This window comes from Gavialis gangeticus, unplaced genomic scaffold (assembly GCF_001723915.1).
Source record: "Gavialis gangeticus isolate Ggan-Ray unplaced genomic scaffold, GavGan_comp1, whole genome shotgun sequence".
Taxonomy (NCBI): domain Eukaryota; kingdom Metazoa; phylum Chordata; order Crocodylia; family Gavialidae; genus Gavialis; species Gavialis gangeticus.
Window position 1 is genome coordinate 80,346,177 of NW_017729024.1, and position 23,675 is coordinate 80,369,851.

At 41.8% G+C, this 23,675-nt stretch overlaps 1 protein-coding gene across 1 annotated transcript in view; it reads left to right on the forward strand.

Moving 5' to 3' along the window:
- Positions 1-23,675, forward strand: part of CDC42SE2 (CDC42 small effector 2) — a 60,153-nt gene that overhangs the window by 28,540 nt on the left and 7,938 nt on the right. Inside the window, exon 2 of the mRNA XM_019517292.1 lies at positions 22,973-23,074. Within this exon, the coding sequence (XP_019372837.1) occupies positions 22,973-23,074 (102 nt within the window). The remainder of the gene's footprint in view (positions 1-22,972; positions 23,075-23,675) is intronic.

Sequence of the window (23,675 nt, forward strand, 5' to 3'; positions counted from 1 at the left end):
GATTTTAAGGGTTTACACAAATGCCAACATATACTGGAAACAACATGTAACAATGGTGGTTCAGGACACTGGTTGCTTCTTTTTCATTCTACTTTTAAACCACTGATATGGTTTTGGCTATGTGAGTAATGTATTAATGACTACCATAGTTTCTTTTTCATCTGTAACCTGCCTCCTGTTTATCTTTCAATAGTTACATAACAGAGGATAAGTATAAGATATTAAGTACAAGATACATTTTTTCCCCTGATGAAGGTCTGGTCTCTGTCTCTTTGCACCCTGTGAGGCTAGGGAAGTGAAAGTATTTTTTTAAAATAATCACAGAATGAAGACCTCTTGTGATAGTATTTAAGGGATAAAGCAAAAGCATCAGTTGCACACTTCCCTGTGCTGCCATTAGTGGGGGGAATATATTTGAATATTCTGAGTTTTAGCAACTTGTGAAAAAGTCTCTGAAGTCACACACACGCACACCATACCCTTATTTGAAGTTTCTTTAAACTCAAGTGAGATTTTAGTGCAGTTAGTTACCATTCATCTTTTTTCACTTTAAAAATGTCATTGGGACCTTGGTGATCAGAACAGGTCTAGAATACAGTGGCAGCAATAACAAGACCCTATGGGCATTCCTGAAGCTGTAAATGTTTCTATTTTTACTTGAGATCCAGCTGGAGTGTAAAGTAAGTATACATTGTCTTAGTAAAAATAAATGTTATAAGCCTCTGAAAAACTACATCGACTTCCTTCCTTTCAGGGGGATATGAACATAACAATTGCAAGTGATTTAGGGCAAGTGGAGGTTAAGGGAACTGCCAGATGCTTAAAGTCACAGCACTCCTAACTATTACTCTACATCATCCCATATTGCCTTCACTATGTTACAAACTTAGCCATCATTCCTCTGACAGAGCATTCCAGTCTAAAACACTGGCATGTGGGGAGGTTCTTAGATGGTTCACAGTCGAATAGTGGCAGCCACAGGTGGAGAGAGAAAAAAAATTTGGGGAGAGGGGAGAAGGGGCTGAGCACATGTTTTTGCCCCCACCCCCCCCCCCCCCGAGCAGGAAAGTCTACGGGGAGGGACAGGGAGAGGAAATGGGGCTGGGGCTAGGGCTGGGACCAGGCAGTGATCGGGGCCGGGGCCTGCTGCACTAATGCGGCTGCCCCTTCCCCTGGGCCCTGTATCATTGCTTGACACTGGTGCCAACAAACCTGCCACCCCCCAGCCTTGCCCCAGCTGCCCCCCACACCAGCCTCAGTCCTGCACTGCTTAGCGGCTCCAGAGCGGGCCCAGCCTTGGGTGTTTTGCCGAGCTGGAGGGGATAGAGCCCCCAGGACCCCACGCCTGCCCTGCCAGGCCCTGCACAGCTGGGGCGTGGCAGGGTGCGGGACAGACCCGCAGCTCATCCAGGCTCTGTGGGGAGGAGGTGGCAGCTCCTGTCACTGCACGTGTCCCAGGAGACATGGGGAGCACGTGCCACCAATCTGCACAGGAGATCCGTGCTACACTGGGGGCAGGGGCAGGGGCAGTGGCATTAGGAGGGAGGTTGGGTAGGTTGCAGCTGCCTTCTCCACCTGTAGCCTCCCTCCCAGCGCCACCATGGCCCACCCCCAGTGTAGCACAGCTCCTTCCGCTGCCCCTCCCCCCCCAGGAAGAGCCCAGCGTACCCCTGGCCCCAGCCTGTCCCATGCAGATCAGGGGCTGTCTGGACAACGCCTGCCCCTCCCCTCACCTCACCCCTGCTGCAGCCCCTACCGCTACCCCGCATTTGGAGGGGCTAAGCCCTGTTAGCCCCCCCTTTCACCACCAATGGTGGCAGCTCTAATGTATGTAATTTTGGGGCTCAGGAGGGAGGAAAGGAGTCTTGTGGAGGAAGGTGGGGAATGGTGGGCATTTGAATAGAAAAGTAGATGACTTGTAGTGGACAGTGCCACTGACAGCTGTCTGCTGCTCTCACCAGGTAAGCTGTTGGCTACAGATGTGCCAGTCAGCTGCAGGGAGGAGATACCTTTTAGTATGGTGGACTGCCAGCTGACAGGTATGGGAGTAATAGGATGGGTGCTGTGGTAAGCACTGGAGGGTCTGCCAATGGGGGAGCCAGCTGCAAAGAAGAGTAATACCACAGCTGTGATAACTGAAACTGTTCATTCTTGAGCATCTGGAATGAAAGGTTAAAGATGTTCTAACAGTTGTCATCAAGCTAGTGTTACACTAACTCTGTTGTCATGCACCAGTTCCATTTGAGATCACTTCTATATTTTACCTATCAAAATTAATATCCTGAATTGCTGTGGCACTATTTCACCAGCTGCCAAACAGCAGCTTTTAAACGTAGAACATTGCAGCTATTGAACAGCAAATGGCAGTACCACACAACTGTTCATGATCACAGTTGTGCAGTAGTAATCTGTGTTCTGTATCTGCTAGTACTTTCCAGCTGCTATTAAAATAAGAGTCATAGTGTTCACTGGTTGCAGATAGGGTGCATGGAGATGGAAGGTACTTCCAGAGGTCTCTAAATACCCAAAAATAGAACTACATCCTCCCAACAGCTAGTCCTGAGCCCTGATCTCTAGACCATATTGACCTTATGTATGGGCAGATCCAGGCTGGTGGCAAGGGGGGATGTAGCCCCAACCCCTTCAGCAGCATGCATCTCTGCATATGCTGTAAGCTGGCTGTGCCAATCAGCAGCTCACAGTGTGTGAAAAGCTATGGCAGGTGCCATGCCAGTGACCTCAGAGACCCTGCTGTGCATGTACTACAGAACCAAAGGGGGCACTGCAACTGCGTCACTGCACACCTGTTTGCCCTTTCCTGCCCCACCCCTCTTCCCCTCCAGATCTGCCCTTGGCCCTGCACTGTAGTGGAGTTCAGGGAAGAGAATAAATTGTGCTGTCATCATATTTCACCCCCTTATGTGGAATAGCTGCAAGCCATTTGTCAGAAAATAATTTGTTTTATCTGTTCTAGGGAAGAGATACCTCTGTATTTGGCAGTAACTGCAGGAGGCCATCAGAGCACTATATATCTGCTCTAATCAAATAGGTGTCTGATATCCAAGCCGTGAAATGTAGCTACTTTTCCTTTTTTCATTTAAGAACAAGGCTGTAGAAACTGCCATACCACATGGCAGCAGTTATCCAACCCATTATCTATAGTGAAAATGTTTGTCTTTTGGGAGCAAGTAGTCCAATAAGCTGAACACGTTCATGGGAGGGTTTGTGTGCATGGCAGTGAATTTCTTACAGATTTATTCTTGAAAGGATAAGAGGAAAAATATGCAATAAAAATACCCTCAATTTTATCAATATGCAGCTACCCTGCAGACTTCCTGCCCTTGGCTTCTTTGAGAAATTGTCCTTGAATTTTTTTTTCTTCCCTTCCCATGTTCCTGCTTTCCCTACTCCATTCCAGTGTGAATGTTTCTCTTTGTCTTGAATAGTTAACCAGTGCTTGGTGCTGGCTGCCTCTCGTCCACATCAAGAGCCAGCTGGTGGTAGAGTTGGGAAGTGGTCATGTGCGACTTGAGGCACCCACCAGTAGGTGGCAACGGAGTTGATAGAGATTTTACAGCGCTGACATCTTCCTTTGCTCCCTTTCCTCCTGCCTCAAATTCTTGGCATGTAGCTCATGTAAATCTGGGCTCCTCACTCATTTCTGTTTGCCTTCTTCCTATTCAGTTAAACAATTAGTAGCTTTGTCTAGGGCTACTAATACTAGAGGGAAGGAAGGAGAACGACTGCAGCTAGAGAGAGAAGTCCATGATGGATACTGGTTCTGAACTGTCAGTGCACCAATCCCTAATTGAAGGAATGTGATAGAGCTTGAAGAGCTATCTGCAAACAGAGCCAGCTGTAGAGCTCCCTGATCTTGGAAGTGTGAAAAATGAACTTTTCTAGCATCTGCTACCATGTTAAGTAGGAGCAGTTTGAACATTTATAATCACAGTTGTGTATTGTATTTAGCAACAAACTTAAGAAACTGGGAAGTATTATAGGAAATGGAACTTTGCAAATTAGCTTTAAAGCTATATATAAATAGGAGGCTACCAGTTAAGGCTTTATTCCCACTCTGGGTTTTTGAAAATACCGGAGCTCCAGCTCCACCATAGAGATTTCCAGTTGCTGCTGGGAGGGATGTGATACTATTCCACAGATCAAGAGTTTCATGGTGTATGGGCAAAGAGCAGTAACAGAGAAATTGGTCATGGTCAAATGGTCTTCAGGAAGGAGATTCTGAATGGTGATTCTGTCCTTCCAGGCTGCAATGGAAGATTTGGAAAGCAAAACAAAGAAAAGCCAAATAAAATGCAGATAAATAAATAACTAAATAAAGGGGTAAAGCCAGTGCAGTTACTAAGGGCATATTTCCCTAGGGATATTAAAGCAGGTTGGTGTGGTCACTCTATGTATACCAAATTAACTGTATCAAATGGGGGCACATTCATGCCACTTTGGCTGTTTAATGTACTTGCCTTGTAAATTATTGTATCTACACAGTTCTCTGGTATTCTGGATTAACCATGCTGTGTTAACAGGCAGATGGACCCCAGTGCTCTGCTGTTTGTCTCTTCGCACAGTGGCTAGTGGATGGAACCAACAGGAATTCTGGGATTTGGGATCAAATTAACAGACCTTCATTATTCAGTTCTATTTAGTCATTTCATACAGCAGTTCATCTGTATTTAGTCAGAACTATGTTTGAACTGGTGTCAAACAGCATGGATAACATTGCTGAGTGTCATGAGCATGACAATCATTAATTTGAAGAGGACAATGAATGCACATTTTTAGTTGGGTGGGAAGGTGGATTTAAGTCAACAACTTTGGAGGGCTTTGAAAACTGTGGCATAATGCTGCAAGTGGAGGAGGAGGAAAGCAGGGGAGTGAAATAGAGAAATGACTTCTGCAAGACCTTTATCTGGGGTGATATCACTGAACAGATTATTACTCGTGATCTTGGCCACCAGCAGTGACTGACAGGACAATTGCATCATTCCTAATCCTGACACTGCAGAAATAGGATGACCAGGGCAACTGGCTCCAAGATCTTTTCAGCACCCATTTGAGCTGTACCTGCAGAACACAACCATGGGAATCATCATTCCCTCTAGGTGTAGAGAGCTTGATGCCATCCATTTAGAAACTGGTCACCCTCAATTGCTACTATTCTTATCTAATTTGGTTAGGGTTTCCCAGATCAACTATGTCAACTGTTGTCTTGAAGAGTTGCAGTGCTCCTCAAAGTGGTAGGTCAAAGTTTGGTAAGGAGGTTGACAGCTCTGTGTCAGTCGGATTTCTGAACCATGTTGGTCCCAGTGATGGAAACCATATGTGCCAGGCCACAGTCTTATCAAACATGAGGGTTCAGCAAGAACTGTGCGATTGATTTCCATGGAAGAGTATTAGTGTGGCATAGTCTAGACTCTAAAAAGACCCATGGCCAGGCTCTTCAGAAGCTTGAGCATGTTTTTCTGGAACAAACAAGTGAAACAAGATTTTCTTCTCAAATGGCTACAGATAATAATAGAGTTGTGTTTTTGTTTTTATTTTGTTTTTTTCCTCCTGCTGCTCTGGAAGACCTAGACTTATTTCTGCTTCTCCGGCTTATGAAGCCTTTGACTGGACAAAAGAAAGGGAGTAGTTTACGCTGTGTGGATAGTGGGGAGTGATTTGAAGGAGTGAAGAATAGGTAGTGTTGTCTCAGGCCAAGGCAGAATCCTTCTCATCAGTGAACGGTTCATGTGGTAAGTGTTTGTTGTATTTCGTGCAACTTAGACAAGGCCTAAATGCTAGCACTTGAATGTGTAGATGATATCTGGAACAGAGGAAAGGGTATAAAAACAGGCCATTCCAGGTGAAACAATGTAGTATAGCATAGCAGTGAAAAGACTGTCAAGAGACAAGTTAAGAATGTGTCCATATGAAGCATAAGACATGCAGACATACTGTGGAGTGGAGTTATGTTCCAAAGATTAGTTACTGTGACCTAAGACTCCAAAAGGGTTTTTTTCTTTTTTAAAGAAACAGTGTGGATACAATGCATCTTAATACAAGCAAAATAAACTGAATTTGATGTAACCTCTCCATGTAAAGAGGCCCTGAGGAAAAAAACAACACAGTACAATAACAAGGATCCAAATGGCTACTTTAGGGGGTTTTTTTCCAATGTGTATGTGGCAAATCAAAATTATTAAAGAAAAAGGGGGGCGGAGGGGGACTGCATTGCTTGAGTGAGATGTTTGAGTTCAGAAGAAGGGAGGTTTGCTGAAAGGTACCTAAAGGGTAATACTACTGCTCTCACTGTTCCTGTTCCATTAAACCTCCACAATTGCTTGGATGCAGCATTGACTTATTATTTAAGAAGCTTCTATTCTTGCTTTTATACAGACGTTTCTCATTTTGGAGACTAGATATATTTTATGTGCCCACTACGACTTACGTGTGTACATACTACTATATGGATGAGCATGTGTACACAGACATGTTCGAACAAGGGTAGGCAACCTCCAGCACGTGTGGCATGCAAAGACATTTTGCTTGGCACTCATGCCTTGGGGAAGGGGCCGGGGCTGCACTGCAACAACAAGGATCGGTCCCGTCGTGGCTCCCCCACTGTCTGCCCCTGACATGCCAACATCTTTCAAGTCAAGTTTGAGGGTGTTTTTGGCACTCTACCCAAAACTGTTTCCGACCCCTGCATTAGAATCTTTGCAGATTTTGGCTATCCAGCTTCTTAAACTGAAAGGATTTCAGTATACAAATGTCTGAGTCTAATTGATTGCTTTTGTGTGCTTTCCAGGCGGGGTCGACATTTATTTGATTGAATAGGAAGAGTTTCATGTTGTAAAGACTAACACACATCCTGTCATGGAGTTGTAACTCTTTATCATGCCAGTTGACCACCCTAATATTTCCTGTGTTACTTTGAACAGAGGTTCAGGAAAGTGATTTATAATTTAACATGATGCTATTTTTTGTGGGTTTTTTTAAATACTTGGGGATCCATTTTTAAAAATATTTAGGTGTCTACTGAGATTTTCCAGAAGCACTTATGAAAATAATACTAATTGCATGTTTGTATTTTCAAGTGCCAACATTTCTTTAAAATTGTGGCCTGAACTCAACTAAATACAGCAGAGGTGATGCATTTATCACTTACGTACGTGTGTGTGTGTGTGTGGGTGGGTGTGTGTGTGTGTGTGGGTGGGTGTGTGTGTGTGTGTGGGTGGGTGTGTGTGTGTGTGTGGGTGGGTGTGTGTGTGTGTGTGGGTGGGTGTGTGTGTGTGTGTGGGTGGGTGTGTGTGTGTGTGTGGGTGGGTGTGTGTGTGTGTGTGGGTGGGTGTGTGTGTGTGTGTGTGTGTGTGTGTGTGTAAAACATGGTGTTATTAATTGCTCTCTACCTTTTTCTCCATATTCTTGTCCTCCACTTCATGGCCACTGTTATTTCTTGTCCGTCTCTATGTAATAAAAGTGCACATGCTTGAAACCTTACAGGAATAAGGTTCAGCTTGCCATTACTGTTCTACAAATGAATCTTCATTTTGTCTGTTTTATCATTTCTCTGCATATCTGCAGTTGCTTTCTCAACTATTGTTACAGGATCAACTACATCAAGATTGTGTCTTGTCTGAACATACTGAGAAATTATGTGTAAGGTGTCAGAGAACCAAGATTTTATTTTTTTCATAACAAGGAAAAAAAGAAAAAACAGGATTAGTTGCATTAAGCAGCTAATTATCATTAAACGAGGTCAAAATTTATATTAGAGGAGTGAAAAATGAAAAAAGGGAATAATTGTGATTGTTGCCAAATTAATTGTAGAAAATATGGTGGTTTCTAAGTTTAGCAAGCAGTTATGACATGCTTTTTTATTACACGTTTTGAACAAAGCCTATTTAGTCCATTAGAAAGGAAAGATTCTTTTTAATGTTTGACCTAAACGTTTCTTAAAAGATCTATTGTCTTCAGGAGTCATCTGACCTCATCTGGCAAATTTTCCTGTTTATTTAGAAAACATAGCCTGAAATTGCCCATTTTGTCATGTGATGAGTAACACCATCATAATATAATGGAATATTGTGTAAACAGTTTAGAAAACGCACACTTCAAAAGAATCCATAAGGTGGGGATGTGCTGAATTGGCTAAAAACAAAGGAGCTATTTGACACACAGTGTGCAGTCCCTGAGAGGTCTTCACTTACAAAGTAAAATGCTTAATTTGATACAAAGATATATTTTTTTTAATTGGGCTGCAAGATTGGACAAACACGACCTTCGTATTTTGGAATATTCTTTTTACCTATCTGTTTCTGATTTTGTGGCTCTGAATCACTAGTTCCTTGTGAATCAGAGTTCAGAAAGTTATTGAATGCATTAATATTCCGTTTAGAAGGCCTATCTTTCAACTTGCATCAATGTATAAAGGAAAATATTCTAGGCCAGACTGATATAAAAACTCATATGATCTACAGTATTCAAAAGGTTCTAGAATAAGTTCTAAAATGCTTTGAAGTTAACTTCTTGCACTGGCATTTTTATCTGTTTAAATTTTGTAAAATCTGTTCTTTTTTTTGTAGTTGTCAGAGTTAAACCTCTCCCTTCTAGTTACGGCATAACCTCACATCTCCCCGACCCCCGATCATAGCATGCATTTGGGTCATGTGCATTTAGCCATGTAAGGCCAGAACTGCAAAAATAACTACTTAGAGTTAGCCACAAAATAGTGGCCTATCAAGCATCAGTGCATTAGACTGTCATGCCATGCCATCAGAGCACTGCCCCTGCTCTTAACACAGCTCTGATCTTGATCAGGATCTATGAAGCTACTGTAATATCAATAGTTATTAAAGGGAAACAAGAGTCACAATCTCTGGTATGCTTAAAGAGTGTGGCTACATTTTGAATCCTCAGTAAGTTTTATAAGAGCCAGATGTGATGTTGACATGTCTGCTTGCTCTGTTCAACCTGTCTCTCTGTCACAGAAGGGTAAATACAGAATTCAGTTTCCTTTGTCCCAGAGTCTAGTAAATTTTCATAACTTTCTAAAATATAGCTAGCAGAAGATCCTCAAGGTAGCCTACTTCCTACATGGATCTCTTGTGAAAAGCTACTTATGTCTTCAGCTTGTAAAAGCCAGGAAGCGAGAAAAGGATGCTCTTGCTGATATTTAAAGTAGACTCGTGAACCACAGTGGTATCGAGAACATCACTGTCGGACTGAAATCCCCTAGCCATTATCATTTTGGAGTCCATTTGTTCCTCAGATGTAGCAGTGAAGAAAAGAGGGAGGGTTTTGAATGTGTTTATCAACCTTGATAAACCTGTGTTTATCAGTTCTGTTGCTTATTTATAATGTATTACATGGTAGGGTTATTGCAAAAATACTTGACAAGACATTTAAAGTTCTAGTTCTTTGTCATTAGTTCTCTGTGATTCAGGAAAATAAGAATAATATTTCCTCCATTATAAAGTCTTCTTTTATTGTTGAAAACTATAAATTGTTTAATGTGTGCTACTAAGTGACAAGAATTTGTCTCCACATTGTTCATGTATGACTTGTTAGTGTACATCAACACTTTTACTTCTATGGAATAATAACTGAAATTGATAATGTATCATGTACAATCCTTTACTTAAAAATGAAAGAAGAGGATCCTCTGAAGAACTTTTGCATAGTAACTAAGTAATGGTATAAATCTCCGAAAAGTTAGTATGCTCAGTCTGAACATATTATATTTCTAATATGTGAACTCTGGATACGGGGTGTTGTGATGGCTCGGTTTTACAGTACTTGGTGGATTTTCTTAACTTCCAGCTGCTGGTATCATGTGAATATAACAATATCTCATCCTCTTGTTTTAAAAAACTGCAGGTGTCTAGCATTTATTTAGGGAGAAAAGCACTTTAAAGGCTAAAAAAGGATAAATAAAGAAGTGGAACTAGGGATTTCAGTCTGACTACAACTGGGGCAGGAAGAAGCTTCATCTATATTCTAGTTCAGTGGTGCTCACTATTCGGGCCCTGCAGGCTGGACAGATGAATAGTATGGGGCTGGTCTGCAGGCCTGACCCTGTGCACCAGATCTGACCATGTGGCAGCCCAACCCATGTTCTGACATCACCAAATTTCCAGACTTGTGAGGCGCTCCACAAGCCAAATGACATGGCTTTGTGAGCTGGAGGTTGAGCACAACTGCTCTAGATCATCTCCATGCCCCCTTGGGAAAAATATCAGTTGGAGCCAAGATTGACCCTCAGGCCACAGCTTGCCTGCAATAAACAATCCACATCTCTTCATTGGGAATGGCCCTGTCATGATCATTAGTGCCACATTTTCTTTGTTGTTCACTTGCCAGAGAGAGATTTGGAACAGAATAGCATACAGTGGACCAGCAGAAAAGAGACGCAAAGCTCCTAAGGCAGGGGTAGGCAATGTTTTTTGGCCGGAGTGCCAAAAAAACTACAATGTCTACCTTGGAAAGTGCCGGAGTGCTGACATGCTGGAGCCCAGAGCAGCTGTTTGCAGCCTCCTAGCTGCATCCAGCCCATGGGGCCCAGTCTGCTTGTACCAAGGCTTGCAGCGTCCCAGCTGCCTGCTGGGAGCACCCTGGGCTCCATGGCTGGCAGCAGCTGCTTAGAGCCTGGGCTGGCGGTGGTGTGCTGAGCAAAATGGCCTGGTGTGCCATGCTCGGCACGTTTGCCAGGGGTTGCTGACCCCTGTCCTAAGGTGTGATTTGATACTTCCCATTTCATACAGGTCTCCATGGGTCTTTTTGTTTCCTATCCCAATCAAAGAAAAGAGAAAATCAGGTTCAGTTCCTTCTTCAGTTCCTTTTATAAGAGTCTGAATCCACACCCTGAAATGATTAGGTATCATATTACCCTTGCATGAAGCCTTATCTTGGCTTCATACTTGGTTCTCAGACTTATCTTTTCCTAGTGCTGGTAGTTTCAGTTGAATTCTTAAATACCAAACCAGAAAACCCAGTTATTTGAAAAGACAATGTCATGGACAGCTCAATAGGCCTTTTTGTATCCTTTGACTAGGAGAAGCAATAGCTCAAATGTTTTGATTTGATGCAAAAGATCCTGCAAAGAAAGAGATTTAACAGGAAAGGAAAAGTTCCCTGTCACTGCTGATTAACCTAAAATTATGCCAGAACAAATGGCACCAAAAATCCCAATCAAGTGAGTATTTCTGTTTTGGGGGTTAACTTTGAGAGGAAGTCAAATACCCCATTTTCTTTTAAGATAAATAAATATATATATATGGCAAATGTATCAGTCTGTCTGCAGTTGTGTTGGTGGCCCTTGCCAATGTACTTGTAGGGAATGCTAGTCAGCCACATTAAAATAAATTCATTAGTTTAATAAGTACAAAGAGGAGCAAAGGAGAGTTCCATTTGACTACTTGCCCTAGTCTCCTTGCAGGTCAGCAATGGCAGTCCTGGCATGGTGAGATATTATGCATTTGCCAAAATAAGAAAAGATTTTGAAAGGATTAGAACATGTGGGTAAGCATCCGATTAGTGAGATTTATTATGCTTAAATTACCCTGCTGTTATTTAAATGGCAGGCTTAAATAGAGCTAGAATGGAGATTAAATCACTTCTACTAGAATGGAAATTAAATCACTTCTTACCTCCTAAACTGGGTGGTCTTACCAGGCCATCAGCGAGTGAAGTAGTTGGGCAGCATGAGAAATTGACTCATTTCATGGAGCATGGTTTCAAATCCATTTAGTTTTTAGTGGTCACAGGTTCAAACAGCCCTCCACCACACTGCCTTGCCAAAACAAACTGTTGGATGTAATGTCATCTGTCACATTCCCTCTTTTTTATATCTGTATTCATAGACATAAAAACAAATATTAAGGGAAACAATATAATGAAGAATAATTCAATATTTCTCGTTGATTGCTGTCTCCTTGTTCACAGGCAGAAGCTTCCCTCCAGTAAGTTAGCAAGTAAATTTATTAAATCCAGAACTAAATTTCAAAGTGGAATTATTAGTATCAAATTAGTCTAGTGCCTGTAATGATAAGCCATCTTTATTACAATAATAAACATTTTAAAAGAAAATTAATCCAACCCTATTCAGCCCCTAAGTCACCAGTGCATATTGCTGACTCAAAGATATCATTGCTGTCATTTTAACTATGATTCATTTATTCAGTCTCATGTGCTGTAGGAACCTCCAAGACCACAGTATTTTTGGAACAGTATCACTGCTCATATACAGCTGATCTGGGTTATCCACCTCCTACAAGCCATCCTGGTTAATGTTTTTCATAGAATTACCAGAGATCAAGGAAGAGGCTGCTGTGCAATTGAAAAATATTTTTTGGAACATGGAAGTGATTACTAAACCTTAGATTAGGTGCTGGCACATGAGGCTTGTGTATGTGTGTGGTATTTTTAAGGCTGGTATGACTTGGAATATATTTAGATGTCTCTAATATGATCTGTCTTGTTTTGAGTAAAATAAAAACATCCTCACCATGCAGTTGTCCTGTACATATACCCATATGGTAAACTTTGAATTGTTAATGGGAACAACAAACTATTTGAACAGGACAACCAAAATATTTCTTTTAGCAATCTATTGGAGATACAGCCTTGCAGAATAGGACAAAAAGGTTGACAACATTGAACCAGGACTTCTCACCCATAGATAATTAGATAAATGTGTACAGAGTGATGGCGATGATCATGCTTTAATTATGCCATACATTTTGTTGTTTTCTTCATGTATTGCATCATACCAATTTCCTGTATAAATAAGAAAAGTCTCTGGGCATTTTTCTTGAATCTTGGCAAGCTGGATCAGTCATTCAGGCTAAGTACGGATGCTCAAAAGGCCTGAGGCTGAATTGATTCAGTCTTTGCAGATTAGTCTAAGCTGCATAGATTGAACCGATAAGCAAGTTAACAGACATTCACTTTTGATTCTGCAAATGCAGCCACATGCTTGTAGTGGCTTAGGCCAAAAGCCAGGGGGTGCTAGAGTATGCCTCTCTGCTTGGCTGGAGCAGACAGTTTCAGCCACTTTGGAAGTGGTTTATGTACACTTAACTTCTGTTGTATTACAGATTTGAACCAGTTTCTAATCACTTATACCGGTTTATGTGTAATTTCTGTCCCTAACCTTAAGCACTAAAACTGAGATAGGATGAAGGCAGTACAATGTTACTTCTTTCCAATCCAGCATATCCTATTCCAAACACTTTTATGGATAATAAATTAGAGGGAAATTGGCTGAATATCATTATACCAACACTCTGTTTTCTAAAATAAACTTAATTAGTTTCTTCCTGCAGTGGGGAACACATTTTACATACTCAAGAATTCCTATTTTCTGTTACCTCTTTGTTTTCTCTAATTTAACATCCCTTTTCAGAAAACCTTTTACCAGTGAAACTATCCCCCTGTTAGCTGGAGACAAGGCCGGCCTGTCCTATCCTGTGAAACCTGTGGCCGCAGGGGCCCTGCAGCTAAAGGGCCCCCTGTGTCCAGCTGCTGCCCTCCTCCCACCCCCAACCGCTGCTGACTGCTCCTTTGTGGCAGGGAGCCCCACAACTATTTCTTGCAGGGGGCCCCAAAAAATTGTGGGCCCACCCTGGCTGGGGAGAATTGAAGTAATTAAAATGCTCTCTCACGTTTTACCTTTCTGGCTTTTAAGCCTCTCAATTAACTGCTTAATTGCTTAGTTAAGAACCAATTGTATACGTTTACATGGAAACTTGACAAGATGCAAAGAGTGAAAAAACACGCATAAGGATAACAGGTTTGTTATAGTTAATGCTAAAAAAATTTGGAAGAAAATATTAAGTGGTTAAGACAACTTCTAAATATAATCAATATTTTAAATTGTTTGCGATAGAATAAAAGAATACTAAGATTTAAAAGGCAAAGAGAACATTTAATTATATTAGGCACTATTGTTTGTAGAACACTTGTAGCTTTACACAGTGCCCTTTTTATAAAAATAAGTGGCTAAATGGTGAAGTGGATGGCAAGAAAACTAAAGATGCGCTGATTTAGAAAACATTTGTTTACAGCAATAACCCTGTCCATCCTCCTCACATTTCTTAACTTGGCTTCTGTACTTGTGCATGCTTATACAGCACATTCCTGATCTGTGACCTGCAACATCATGTTTTCTTTAAACAATATTCTTAGTGCATAAGAAAAGATGGATGGTTCTCCAGCTGAGATTGATTGCTTTCTGTATCAAGGGGGTTGATTCTATCAAGTGGTGAGCACTTCAATTAAACCAGGTTTTAAGGTGCAGTTAAAACCATTGTCTGCAACTAATCTCTTCTTAAATTCTGGTTCAGATAAAGCAGAGAACACATTTCATTGCTTACTAAATGGCTAAGTTAAAGCTAGGAGGGGAAAGGAGGGGATAAGGGTGGGGTGGGGCGGGGTGGAGAAACGCCTATACTTTTTCATTCCAAAACCATAGATTTCAGAGTCATATCACACTTGCTTTGGCAAGCATACCTATAGAAAGTTTGAAGACTTTTATCAAGGAGCAGGAATTAGAAAAGATGCCTAAATCACTTCCCCTCCCCACGTTTTTATGATGATTGTATAGTGTCTTTGATACCTATATCAAAAGCAGTTGAGTACAAACCAAAGAGACTGTTTCTTTTTAATATATGTTAGTAATTGAATGTTCCCCATGTTGTAGGTCAAAGTATGCATTTGCAACGCTGACTTATCTTATGTTAATAATCCTTACGTTTGTGTGTAGCTGGTTTGAATTCATTTTTTTTGGATTAAATTTGGTGTACTGCCTTTTACTGCTTCTACTGCCAGAGGTTGCAAAATAGAGCGTAATATCCCTAATGGGTTTTTTAATAAGCTCACAGTGCATCGGGGGGTGCCCTGATGTTCATGCTGAAATACTGCACTTGTTTTTGTTTGTTTTTCCTTCCCCCCCCCCCTTTTTTTCAAAACATTTTTGCTTTCTAAGCAGTCTCTGCTGTGACTCCACTGGATATTTCTTTGCTCTTGATGAGCACTTAGGCTACTATTGATATGATTGCTGCATTCCTTTTGTGTCTTTAAGTGTTAAACTCCCTCCATAATTATTTTCTGGAAAAATTCAGAATAAAATTGCCAGACTACAGGAGAGCCTCCTAAATTGCCTCACTCTTTTCAGGCACACAACAACATTTCTGTAGTCTTCTACTAAAAGAGCAGATTCAGAAATCTTATCTCTTGGTGTGAACAGATGAAACAATCGTACTGCCTAAGGGGTGGGGGAGAGAGAGAAGAGATTTAACCTGGTTCACATGAATTCATTGTACTTGTTTTAGTCTGTCCTTTATATCCTGCAGTCAGTTAAGCCACAACAATTTTACCCCATTTCATCTGTGGGGAGGAAAGTGGGGGAAGGGGTGAACCAATATGATTTAGCTTCTTATGGTGGGAGAGGTGCAAACAGTTAAACTGGATTACTCCCAAGCAGTAATTCCACCCCACATTTTAAAGCTGAATTACTGTCATTTTAGCATTGCCCTATGTCCAAATGAATCTAAAAGCCAGTATTTGAAAATGTGTTCTCTATTTTAACTTATTTTGTGACGATGGAATTCTGGGACCCTCCCTGTTCGTTCACTGAAATATGCCAAATTGATTGGTTTTAAATCTCACATGCTATACATAACTAGCAGTAATGAAATGATAAACCCAATTCAAGAAAATTATTCTTTAAAGAATTCTTCCATTTATCTTCTATGTAAGTGATTTTGTTTAAATTCAATTTATTTGAGCATATAAGTAAAACAAATGACCTCCATACTTTTGACCTCATGCTTTCTCTTGCCTGGCTTTTATTTAATGATCCTTGCTATGTTATTCCTTGGTATGTTAGTCCAGAAAAGTAAACTGGAATAACTTGTAACTGTTCAGTTTGTGTGTGGGAGTTTTGAAATACTCTCAAGATTGAAATGTCCAAATTTTGGAATTATTTTTATTTGTTAGCTCCCATTTCAGCCTTTAGTAATACTCCTTTGGCAATCAACTAGCCTAAGCTGACTTCAAACTTTGTCTAGACTTTCTCTATACAGGTGTTTGAATAAGAAAGGGGAGGGGTAAGGAGACTTGCAGAACCAACACAAAAAATTAATTTAAGGATCATGGAATTCACTTTTGTGCTTTTTGCTTTTGCCCCCCTCCTCATCCCTGTTCCTTATCCTATTTCTTTGTTAATCCTGTTAACTCATTTGTCTTCCCGACTCTTCTGTCCTTCTGACATGGTGTTGCAATCTGAGCACGGTGTTGCAATAACAGTGACTGCATAGTTAGAGCTGTACTCCTGCTGTTTCTAGTTATTTGGAGGTGGTACTTATGGTCCTTATTGCCCTAGTATCTGGACCTCATAATCTTCAGTGGAGTCACTGAGCATGAAAAAGTGAACAAATTATAAGCTAAAAGGAGGTAAGGGCTGGTTGCTGAGCAGTTAATGTATGATAATTCTCCATGTGCCTGCTTTTACCCAACTGTAAGTGAAAGCTAAAGTAGGGCAGTTTAATATTCAGTGAAACAGGGCTAAGCTACGACAGCTTAGGTTTCATTTACCACAGGGTGAGAGAGGTCACATAGATTGCTTCCTGCAGAGCAGCTGAGATGCACTCAGTTCCCATTACATTTAGTTTGCTGTACTTTATTTATCCATACCTATCTCTACCGCACCTCTCAGGCTGGAAAGAATTGTTATCCTTGGCTTGTAGAAGAGGAAATGAGGACCAGATTTTAGTACTTGGGCACCAAAATCCCTGGTGATTTTTAGGTAGCCTCAGTGTTCTGAGTTCCTTAACTGCTAGACCTTTGTTTTACTGGAAGACCACCTATACTGAAGCAGAAATGCTGCTTCTGCTGCTCTCCTGTATGTGGAGTAACACACAATATTAAGTGTTAGGGAGGGAACAGAGGAGCTGAAAGGAAAAGGAGTAGTTTCATTACATATGCAAAGGACACAAGAAAAAATATAGGAGGAAAGATGTGTATGAAAGTTTTACATTAATGCAGTGTTACTGTTAACTGGATGTTTGCTAAAGATTAATAGATTCATAGATGTTTGGGTCAGAAGGGACCTTAGCAAATCATAGAGTCTAACCCCATGCCCTGAGCAGGAAAGCGTTGGGGTCAGACAATCCCAGCCAGGTGCACGTCTAGCCTCGTCTTAAAGACCCCGACGGTAGGGGAGAGCACCACTTCCCTTGGAAGCCTGTTCCAGACTCTGACAACCCTCACCATAAAGTTCTTCCAGTTATCTAACCTAAATCTGTTCTCCACCAGTTTGTGGCCTTTGTTCCTAGTTACTCCAAGGGTGCCCTGGTAAACAGAGTATCTCCTACTCCTTGCTCTCCACCATATGAATTTGTAGGCAACCACAAGATCACCTCTCAGCCTTCTCTTGCGAAGGCTGAAGAGATCCAGGGCCCTTAATCTCTCTTTGTAGGGCTTTGCCTGCAGGCCCCTAACCATATGAGTGGCCCTCCTCTGAATCCTCTCGAGGTTCACCCTTCTTGAATTGTGGCACCCAAAACTGGTCTTGTACAGTATTCCAACTGCAGCCTTACCAGTGCCACATATAGGGGAAGTATCGCTTTCCTGGACCTGTTTGTCATGTACTTGCTAATGCATGATAAAGTGCAGTTAAGCTTTACTGATTGCTTTGTCACATTGACGACTCATGTTCATTTTGGAGTCAGCAATGACTCTGAGATCCCTTTCTGCTACTGTGCTGCTGAAGAAATTCAACCCATCCTGTACATCAGTGGATCTCAACCTTTTTAAACATAAGGCACCCCTGGATAGACTCGAGGCACCCCTCTGAAAATGCCAGCTGTTAGTTTTGATTCTTCTTTTGACTACAGAAAAATAATAGAGCACTTTTTCTGTTGCAAAGATCACTAAAAGACTACAGCTTACCAATTTCTATTTGTAATCTCTGGGGTTATCTTGTGAATCATGTTTGTTTGTGGCACCACTTAGCACCCTTGAAAAAATCTCAGCGCATCCTGATTGAGAATCACTGCTCTAGATGCAATCTTGAGAGTTGTGAAAACCTTCTGACTTCATAATGTGAAACAAATACAGTTTAATATTTATGTTGTTCTAGGACTGGTAAAGAAACACTTCAGGTTCAAGTTTCCACGGAGCTATAAACAGCCTTATTTATGTTTTTATTTAATAACAAAAAACACTTTTACAACTTGCTCTTTTAATTTCACTATGTGCTAGCACATCACATACGGTATTTAGACTTTCTTTTAAGCTCACATCTGATCTCAAGTTCATGAAATGTACAGGATTTTTTAAGCAGACAAGGTTCTTTGCGTGAATCTGATATCTTTTATTAGACCAACTTAAATAGTTGGAAAACAATTATTAAGCAAGCTTTCGGGTTGGTGTAATAAATGATATCAGATTCACGCAAAGAACCTTGTCTTCCTATGCCCTTAGACCAACACAGCTACACCCTACACCCCTGTAACAGGATTTTTTTAAATCATCTTGTTACATGATACAAGTGTTTATGGCTTAATGACTCCTGGTCTTGTACTTCAAAAGGACCAGACAATACGTGTGGGGGAGCGGGGGAATGAACAATAGGGATTTTAAAACAGGAAGCACATCAATTCTTTGTCTTGCATGCTAGTTACCATGGCAGTTAATAGAGTTTCAGTGTATCTATTCTAACGGCATAGTAATTGCAAAACTTCTGAGTGGGCTCAACATTTTTTTTCAACCATTTATTCTTGAATATTTCACAGAACGATGCTTTAAAAAATAGATTAATATTTTAATAGATTACTTAAAATTTGTGAATATTTGGGTCATGTTACCAAAAAGTACTAAAAATCTATTCATAGGAGGGTAGAAAATACAATAAGAGTTTGTTAAAAGACGTTGCAGGATCAACCACTAAAAATAGGAAATAGGGATTTAGTTGAAAATGAACAGTGGGATTTAGAATACCCAAGTTCTGATCCTGATATCACCTGATGTCTCACTTTGAACCAAGTCACTTGAACCCATTTAGGCCTCTGTGAGATGAACACTTGTTTGTACATGCCTGAAGGCTTTATAAATTGCCTTTTGTTCCAACTTTTATTTTATGTTAAAATATACCCAATAAAACTATTGAAAGGTAATCCATTTCAAATGGGAAAAAATTCTCAGTTTAAAAAAAGGGAAAATTTGATATTCCAGCATTGTTGTAATGTTTTCCTTCATACTTAATTCCTTCAATATCGACCCAAGTTTGCTAAGCATTTGACTTTGACAAAAGAGCATATTCCAATGGAATCAGTTCCACCCAAGCGTCTTCAGTTTTAAAAATAAAAATTATCTGACACGCAGTTGTTCAAGTATTGATCACTTTGCATTGTACACACAAGTTAAACTCTACTGTCTCTTGGGGTTCTCTACAAACACTGAAAGCACTATAAAGGGTCGGAGTGCCAAAACCCCCCCAACCCTGACCCACACCTCAACTTGGTATGCCAGGGGCAGACCACGGGGGAATCATGAGGGCCCCAGTCCTCGTTCCTGATGGTGGCTGCACAGACAGTGAAGGAGCAGCCAGGGTTGTGTTGCCCAGGCTTCTTCCCCACACTGTCTCTTGAGGTGCATGTGCAATTGCAGCTGGCATGGAGCTGGTGTCAGGGCTCCAGAGTCTGTTGCAGCTGTTTGCTGCCTGCCCACTGCAGCTGGCCAGAGCCCATGCCATCTGTGGCAGGCAGCCGGGAGGCTGCGAACAGCTACACTGAGCTCCGGAGCCCTGGCTTGGCTCTGTGGCAGTGGTGGGTGCATGCGCGCCTCTGGGCAGATGGCGGTGAAGGGGCCTGGGGCAGCGCAATACCAGCGCCACCCAGCCAGAGATGTGCATGCAGCCACACCACCGAGGAGCCCAGTGCAGCTGTTTCCATACTCTTCCACAGCTGGAATGGGCTCTGGGCAGCTGTAGCAGGCAGTCAGGAGGCTGCAAATAGCTGCAACTGAATCTGGGGCACTGGCTCCAGGGTGGTGGCAGCTACATGCATGCCTCTGGGCAGATGGCAGGGAATGGGCCAGGGTTGTGCTGCCCCAGGCCTTTCCCCCACTGTCCACCTGGAGGCACATGTGTACCCACTGCTGCGGCGGAGCCTGACAGCTGTTTGTAGCCTCCTGGCTGCCTGACACATCTGGCCTGGGCTCTGAGTAGTTGCTGCCAGCCAGTGTGAGGGCTTGCAGCCTTCCTGCTGCCTGCTGCAAGCAACCTGGGCTCTGTGGCCATCAGTAGCTGCCAGAGCCCAGGGTAGGCTGGCTGTGGCGAGTTCCAAGCAAAATGGTCTTGCATGCCATGCTCTGGTACACATGCTTCAGGAGCAAACTGAAGAGAAATTTGCTGTTCAGTGGAGGGGCTCAAAGCCTGCTTGCATTGGCCAAGGCAGCAGGCAGGGGGAACTCCTACATGCCTCAGTAGTGGCTGTGGGGCAGATGTGGGAGGGAGCCCCTGTGCTTGCAGCTCCTCGCAGCATCTGTCAAGCGACTGGGGCAGGGGTGGGGGAAGGAAGCCCCAGATGGCTGCATAGGGTTTTGGTGGGGCCAGGGGGACAAGCTGGTCCATGTGGCAGGGGGGCTCCCTCTCCCCCCTCACCACCCCAGCCTCTCGACAGCTGCAGCCAGACACTTTCCCCCCACTGCCTTCCCCAGCCAGGCTGCAGTGCACCATGGGACTGGGGCAGCTGCAGAGACAGAACCCCCCCTTCTCCCCTCCTCTGCCAGGCTGCAGCTGACAGCTGGCCGGAGGGAGGATGTGGGGCTGGGATCAGGGGCTGTCACTGGTTCAGGTTAGTGACAGCCAAGGGGGTGGGGCGAGCCCAGCACTCAGGCATAGCAAACAAGCCTAACAAGAAGCACAATGGATGTGGTACAGACGTTCAAAAAAGTGCTTTAACAGAAAGCACTTTAGCCTAAGACCACATCCATCAAGGGTTAACTTAAAGCTTCCTCAGCCATTTTAAAGTACTCTGAGAGCCATGAATATCTATTCAGTTATGACTTCAGAGCACTTTCTGGGATTTAATGCACAATAGGAGTAGCATCTGTACCTAGCCTTAAGCATTTTCTGATACCACTTCTCAATTAATAGAAGTATAAAGGCAATCTGGAATTCTCTTCTCTCAGCTCAGTCATGTACTTCTACCTGTTTATATCATTCATAACTTAGACTTTATTGAAGAGAAGCCCGGTTCTTAAATGAGCTCATTGCTTTGCTTCAGGATTAGTGAGTTTTATATTTATATTTCATAAAACTAAACTATTTAAGATGGAGTCTATAGTGCTCCAGTGCAAGAATGTATTAAGATATATTAAACACAACACATATGGGCAACTCAAACTTCTTCTCTTGATAGCCCCAAGATACTATAATAAAGACATTTATAGCAATGGTTATTTTATTTGGCTAGTTTTGTCAGTTTGGCTGCTGTAAGGAAGCCCACTAACATTTGGGTGCAAGGTAGATCATTTTTATGATGCTTAGTATGTGGCTGGTTAAGAATCATGCCTTTTTCTTTTGGCCCTCTAATACCTTGTACAATAACACATAAAATGCTTTTCTGAATTACTGGTTCCAGTATAGGAGGAGGGTACATGAAAAATGCTTTTTTTTCATGGATTTGATTTTAATTCCAGAAATGTCTTGTTCTTACTGGGATGTGTCCTCTGATGTATTCTCACAGCTGTGGCTTTGATTCACAATGACTCAGTTGGGGCCATGTTTTGATAGCCTTGAATCCCACTGATGAGGCATGTAAACTCCCTACCCAAAACTACAGGTGGCCTTAGCATCTCATCATAGACCAAAAAGGACGAGATGCTGATCCTTTAAAATGTGCAACTGAGAAAACCTGGACGTATGCAAGAGGAATGTTTGGTTGAGGTCAACTAGCTTCTTATGAACAATTGTAGTGGTTTAAGTGCAGTTTAGTGGTACATTTTATCTAAAATCGAAATATTTGGAGTGCAGTCTGCGGTTTTCCTTACCTTTTTAAATCTAGGAGGGTGGCCTGCAGGTCACAGCATGGTCCGACTATTTGTGTGTTAGATATAAGGGCAGCTGTAGTCTATACTATGTTATTCCTTTAGATACAAACATCAGGCTTGTGGCAGAGAGCCAAAGTGGCTCTTATTAGGGTGAATTTAGACTGCCCACAATTCATCATTTACTTAGATTTTCTGCCTCAATTTTTGTTAATATATGTGAGAAGGGAAGTTGAGATCAAAATGATTTTGCTAGCTTGTGCTGGAAGAGATATGGTGTCAGTGTTTGCTTGGATGTAATCTGACATCTGGTGCTGTGATACTAAGGTATGGTCTTATCACTACACAGACTAAAAGTGAGCTGAATATACTGCCTTCTGTGGCAATATGTTTGCATTGTGTAAATTGATGGAGAGAAAAATGTATCCTTAGAAACAATTGTATGATTTCATATTGGAGACAGCTTAGGACTTCTGTGGAGTTAGTTGTTTTATACGGACAGCCAAATGGTGCTTAACGATTCCCTAAACCAAACATCTGGTGCATCAGCATGTGCAAGCAAAATACAAAAAGATAGACCTAGTTTTGTGTAAAATGTTAAATGTGTAGTTTTATTATGTATTGGAATATAGCAAAGTTCCTTATGCATACACAGCTGTCTATATAGCTATCTAATACTAGAACATGCTTACTGCTTTATCTGCTGAACGCAATAATCTATCATATGCCCTTTGGTTAATGCCAAGATACTGTTGATGACTTGGTGCTTTGCTCAATCAAGAATTTTGGTTCTGATATTGTATTACATTTAATAGCTCACTGGTTAGTTAACTGCTAACTACAAATTTAATTTTACATTGAATCCAGATGCTACTTGTCTTGGAAATCAGTGATAATTGGGACACGTTATCTGCTTTTTCAGAAAAGGCGACGGCGGATTGACCGAAGCATGATTGGAGAACCAACAAACTTTGTTCATACAGCTCACGTAGGGTCAGGAGATCTATTCAGTGGTATGAATTCGGTAAGTGTGCTAAATTGAAGAGGCCCTGCATCTTCATGGACTGCAATCCATACATTTTTTTACTAAAACAAAGGCCAAAGTAATTCTAGCTAGCAGTCTGATTCACAACTGTGTTGCTATTGATTTGCAGCGGAGTTACATCACTGGAAAGCAACATAGCATTGGTTCAGCTCAAAATATTTACAATCAAAATGTTCAAAATAAAATGAGCAAACTTCAAACAAAAACAATAATGTTTATTGTAGTAATAGGTTGTATCTTATGGTGCCACAAGTGTAAGACAGTTGTTGAAGACCAGATACAAAAAAGCATTTAGATACTTACAACAGATCTTAGATACCAAAATCCAAACCAAATTAAAAAAAATTCTAACTCAGCCTTAGGCTAGCTACCTAACCCTGGAGGATGCTAAAACATCCCTAGGTACCTGCCTTTTTTGGCCTGAAAGTCTGTAGGTCTGCTTCTGTGCAGGCCAGAACTGTCCTTGCAAATTAGGCACCAGTTTCTCACCTAGGTGCTGCTCTGCCTCGTTTCAGGATTCCAGCAGCATTTAACTTCCAAGACGAACCTAATTGGGCACGTCTCAGGAAGCCCAACACAC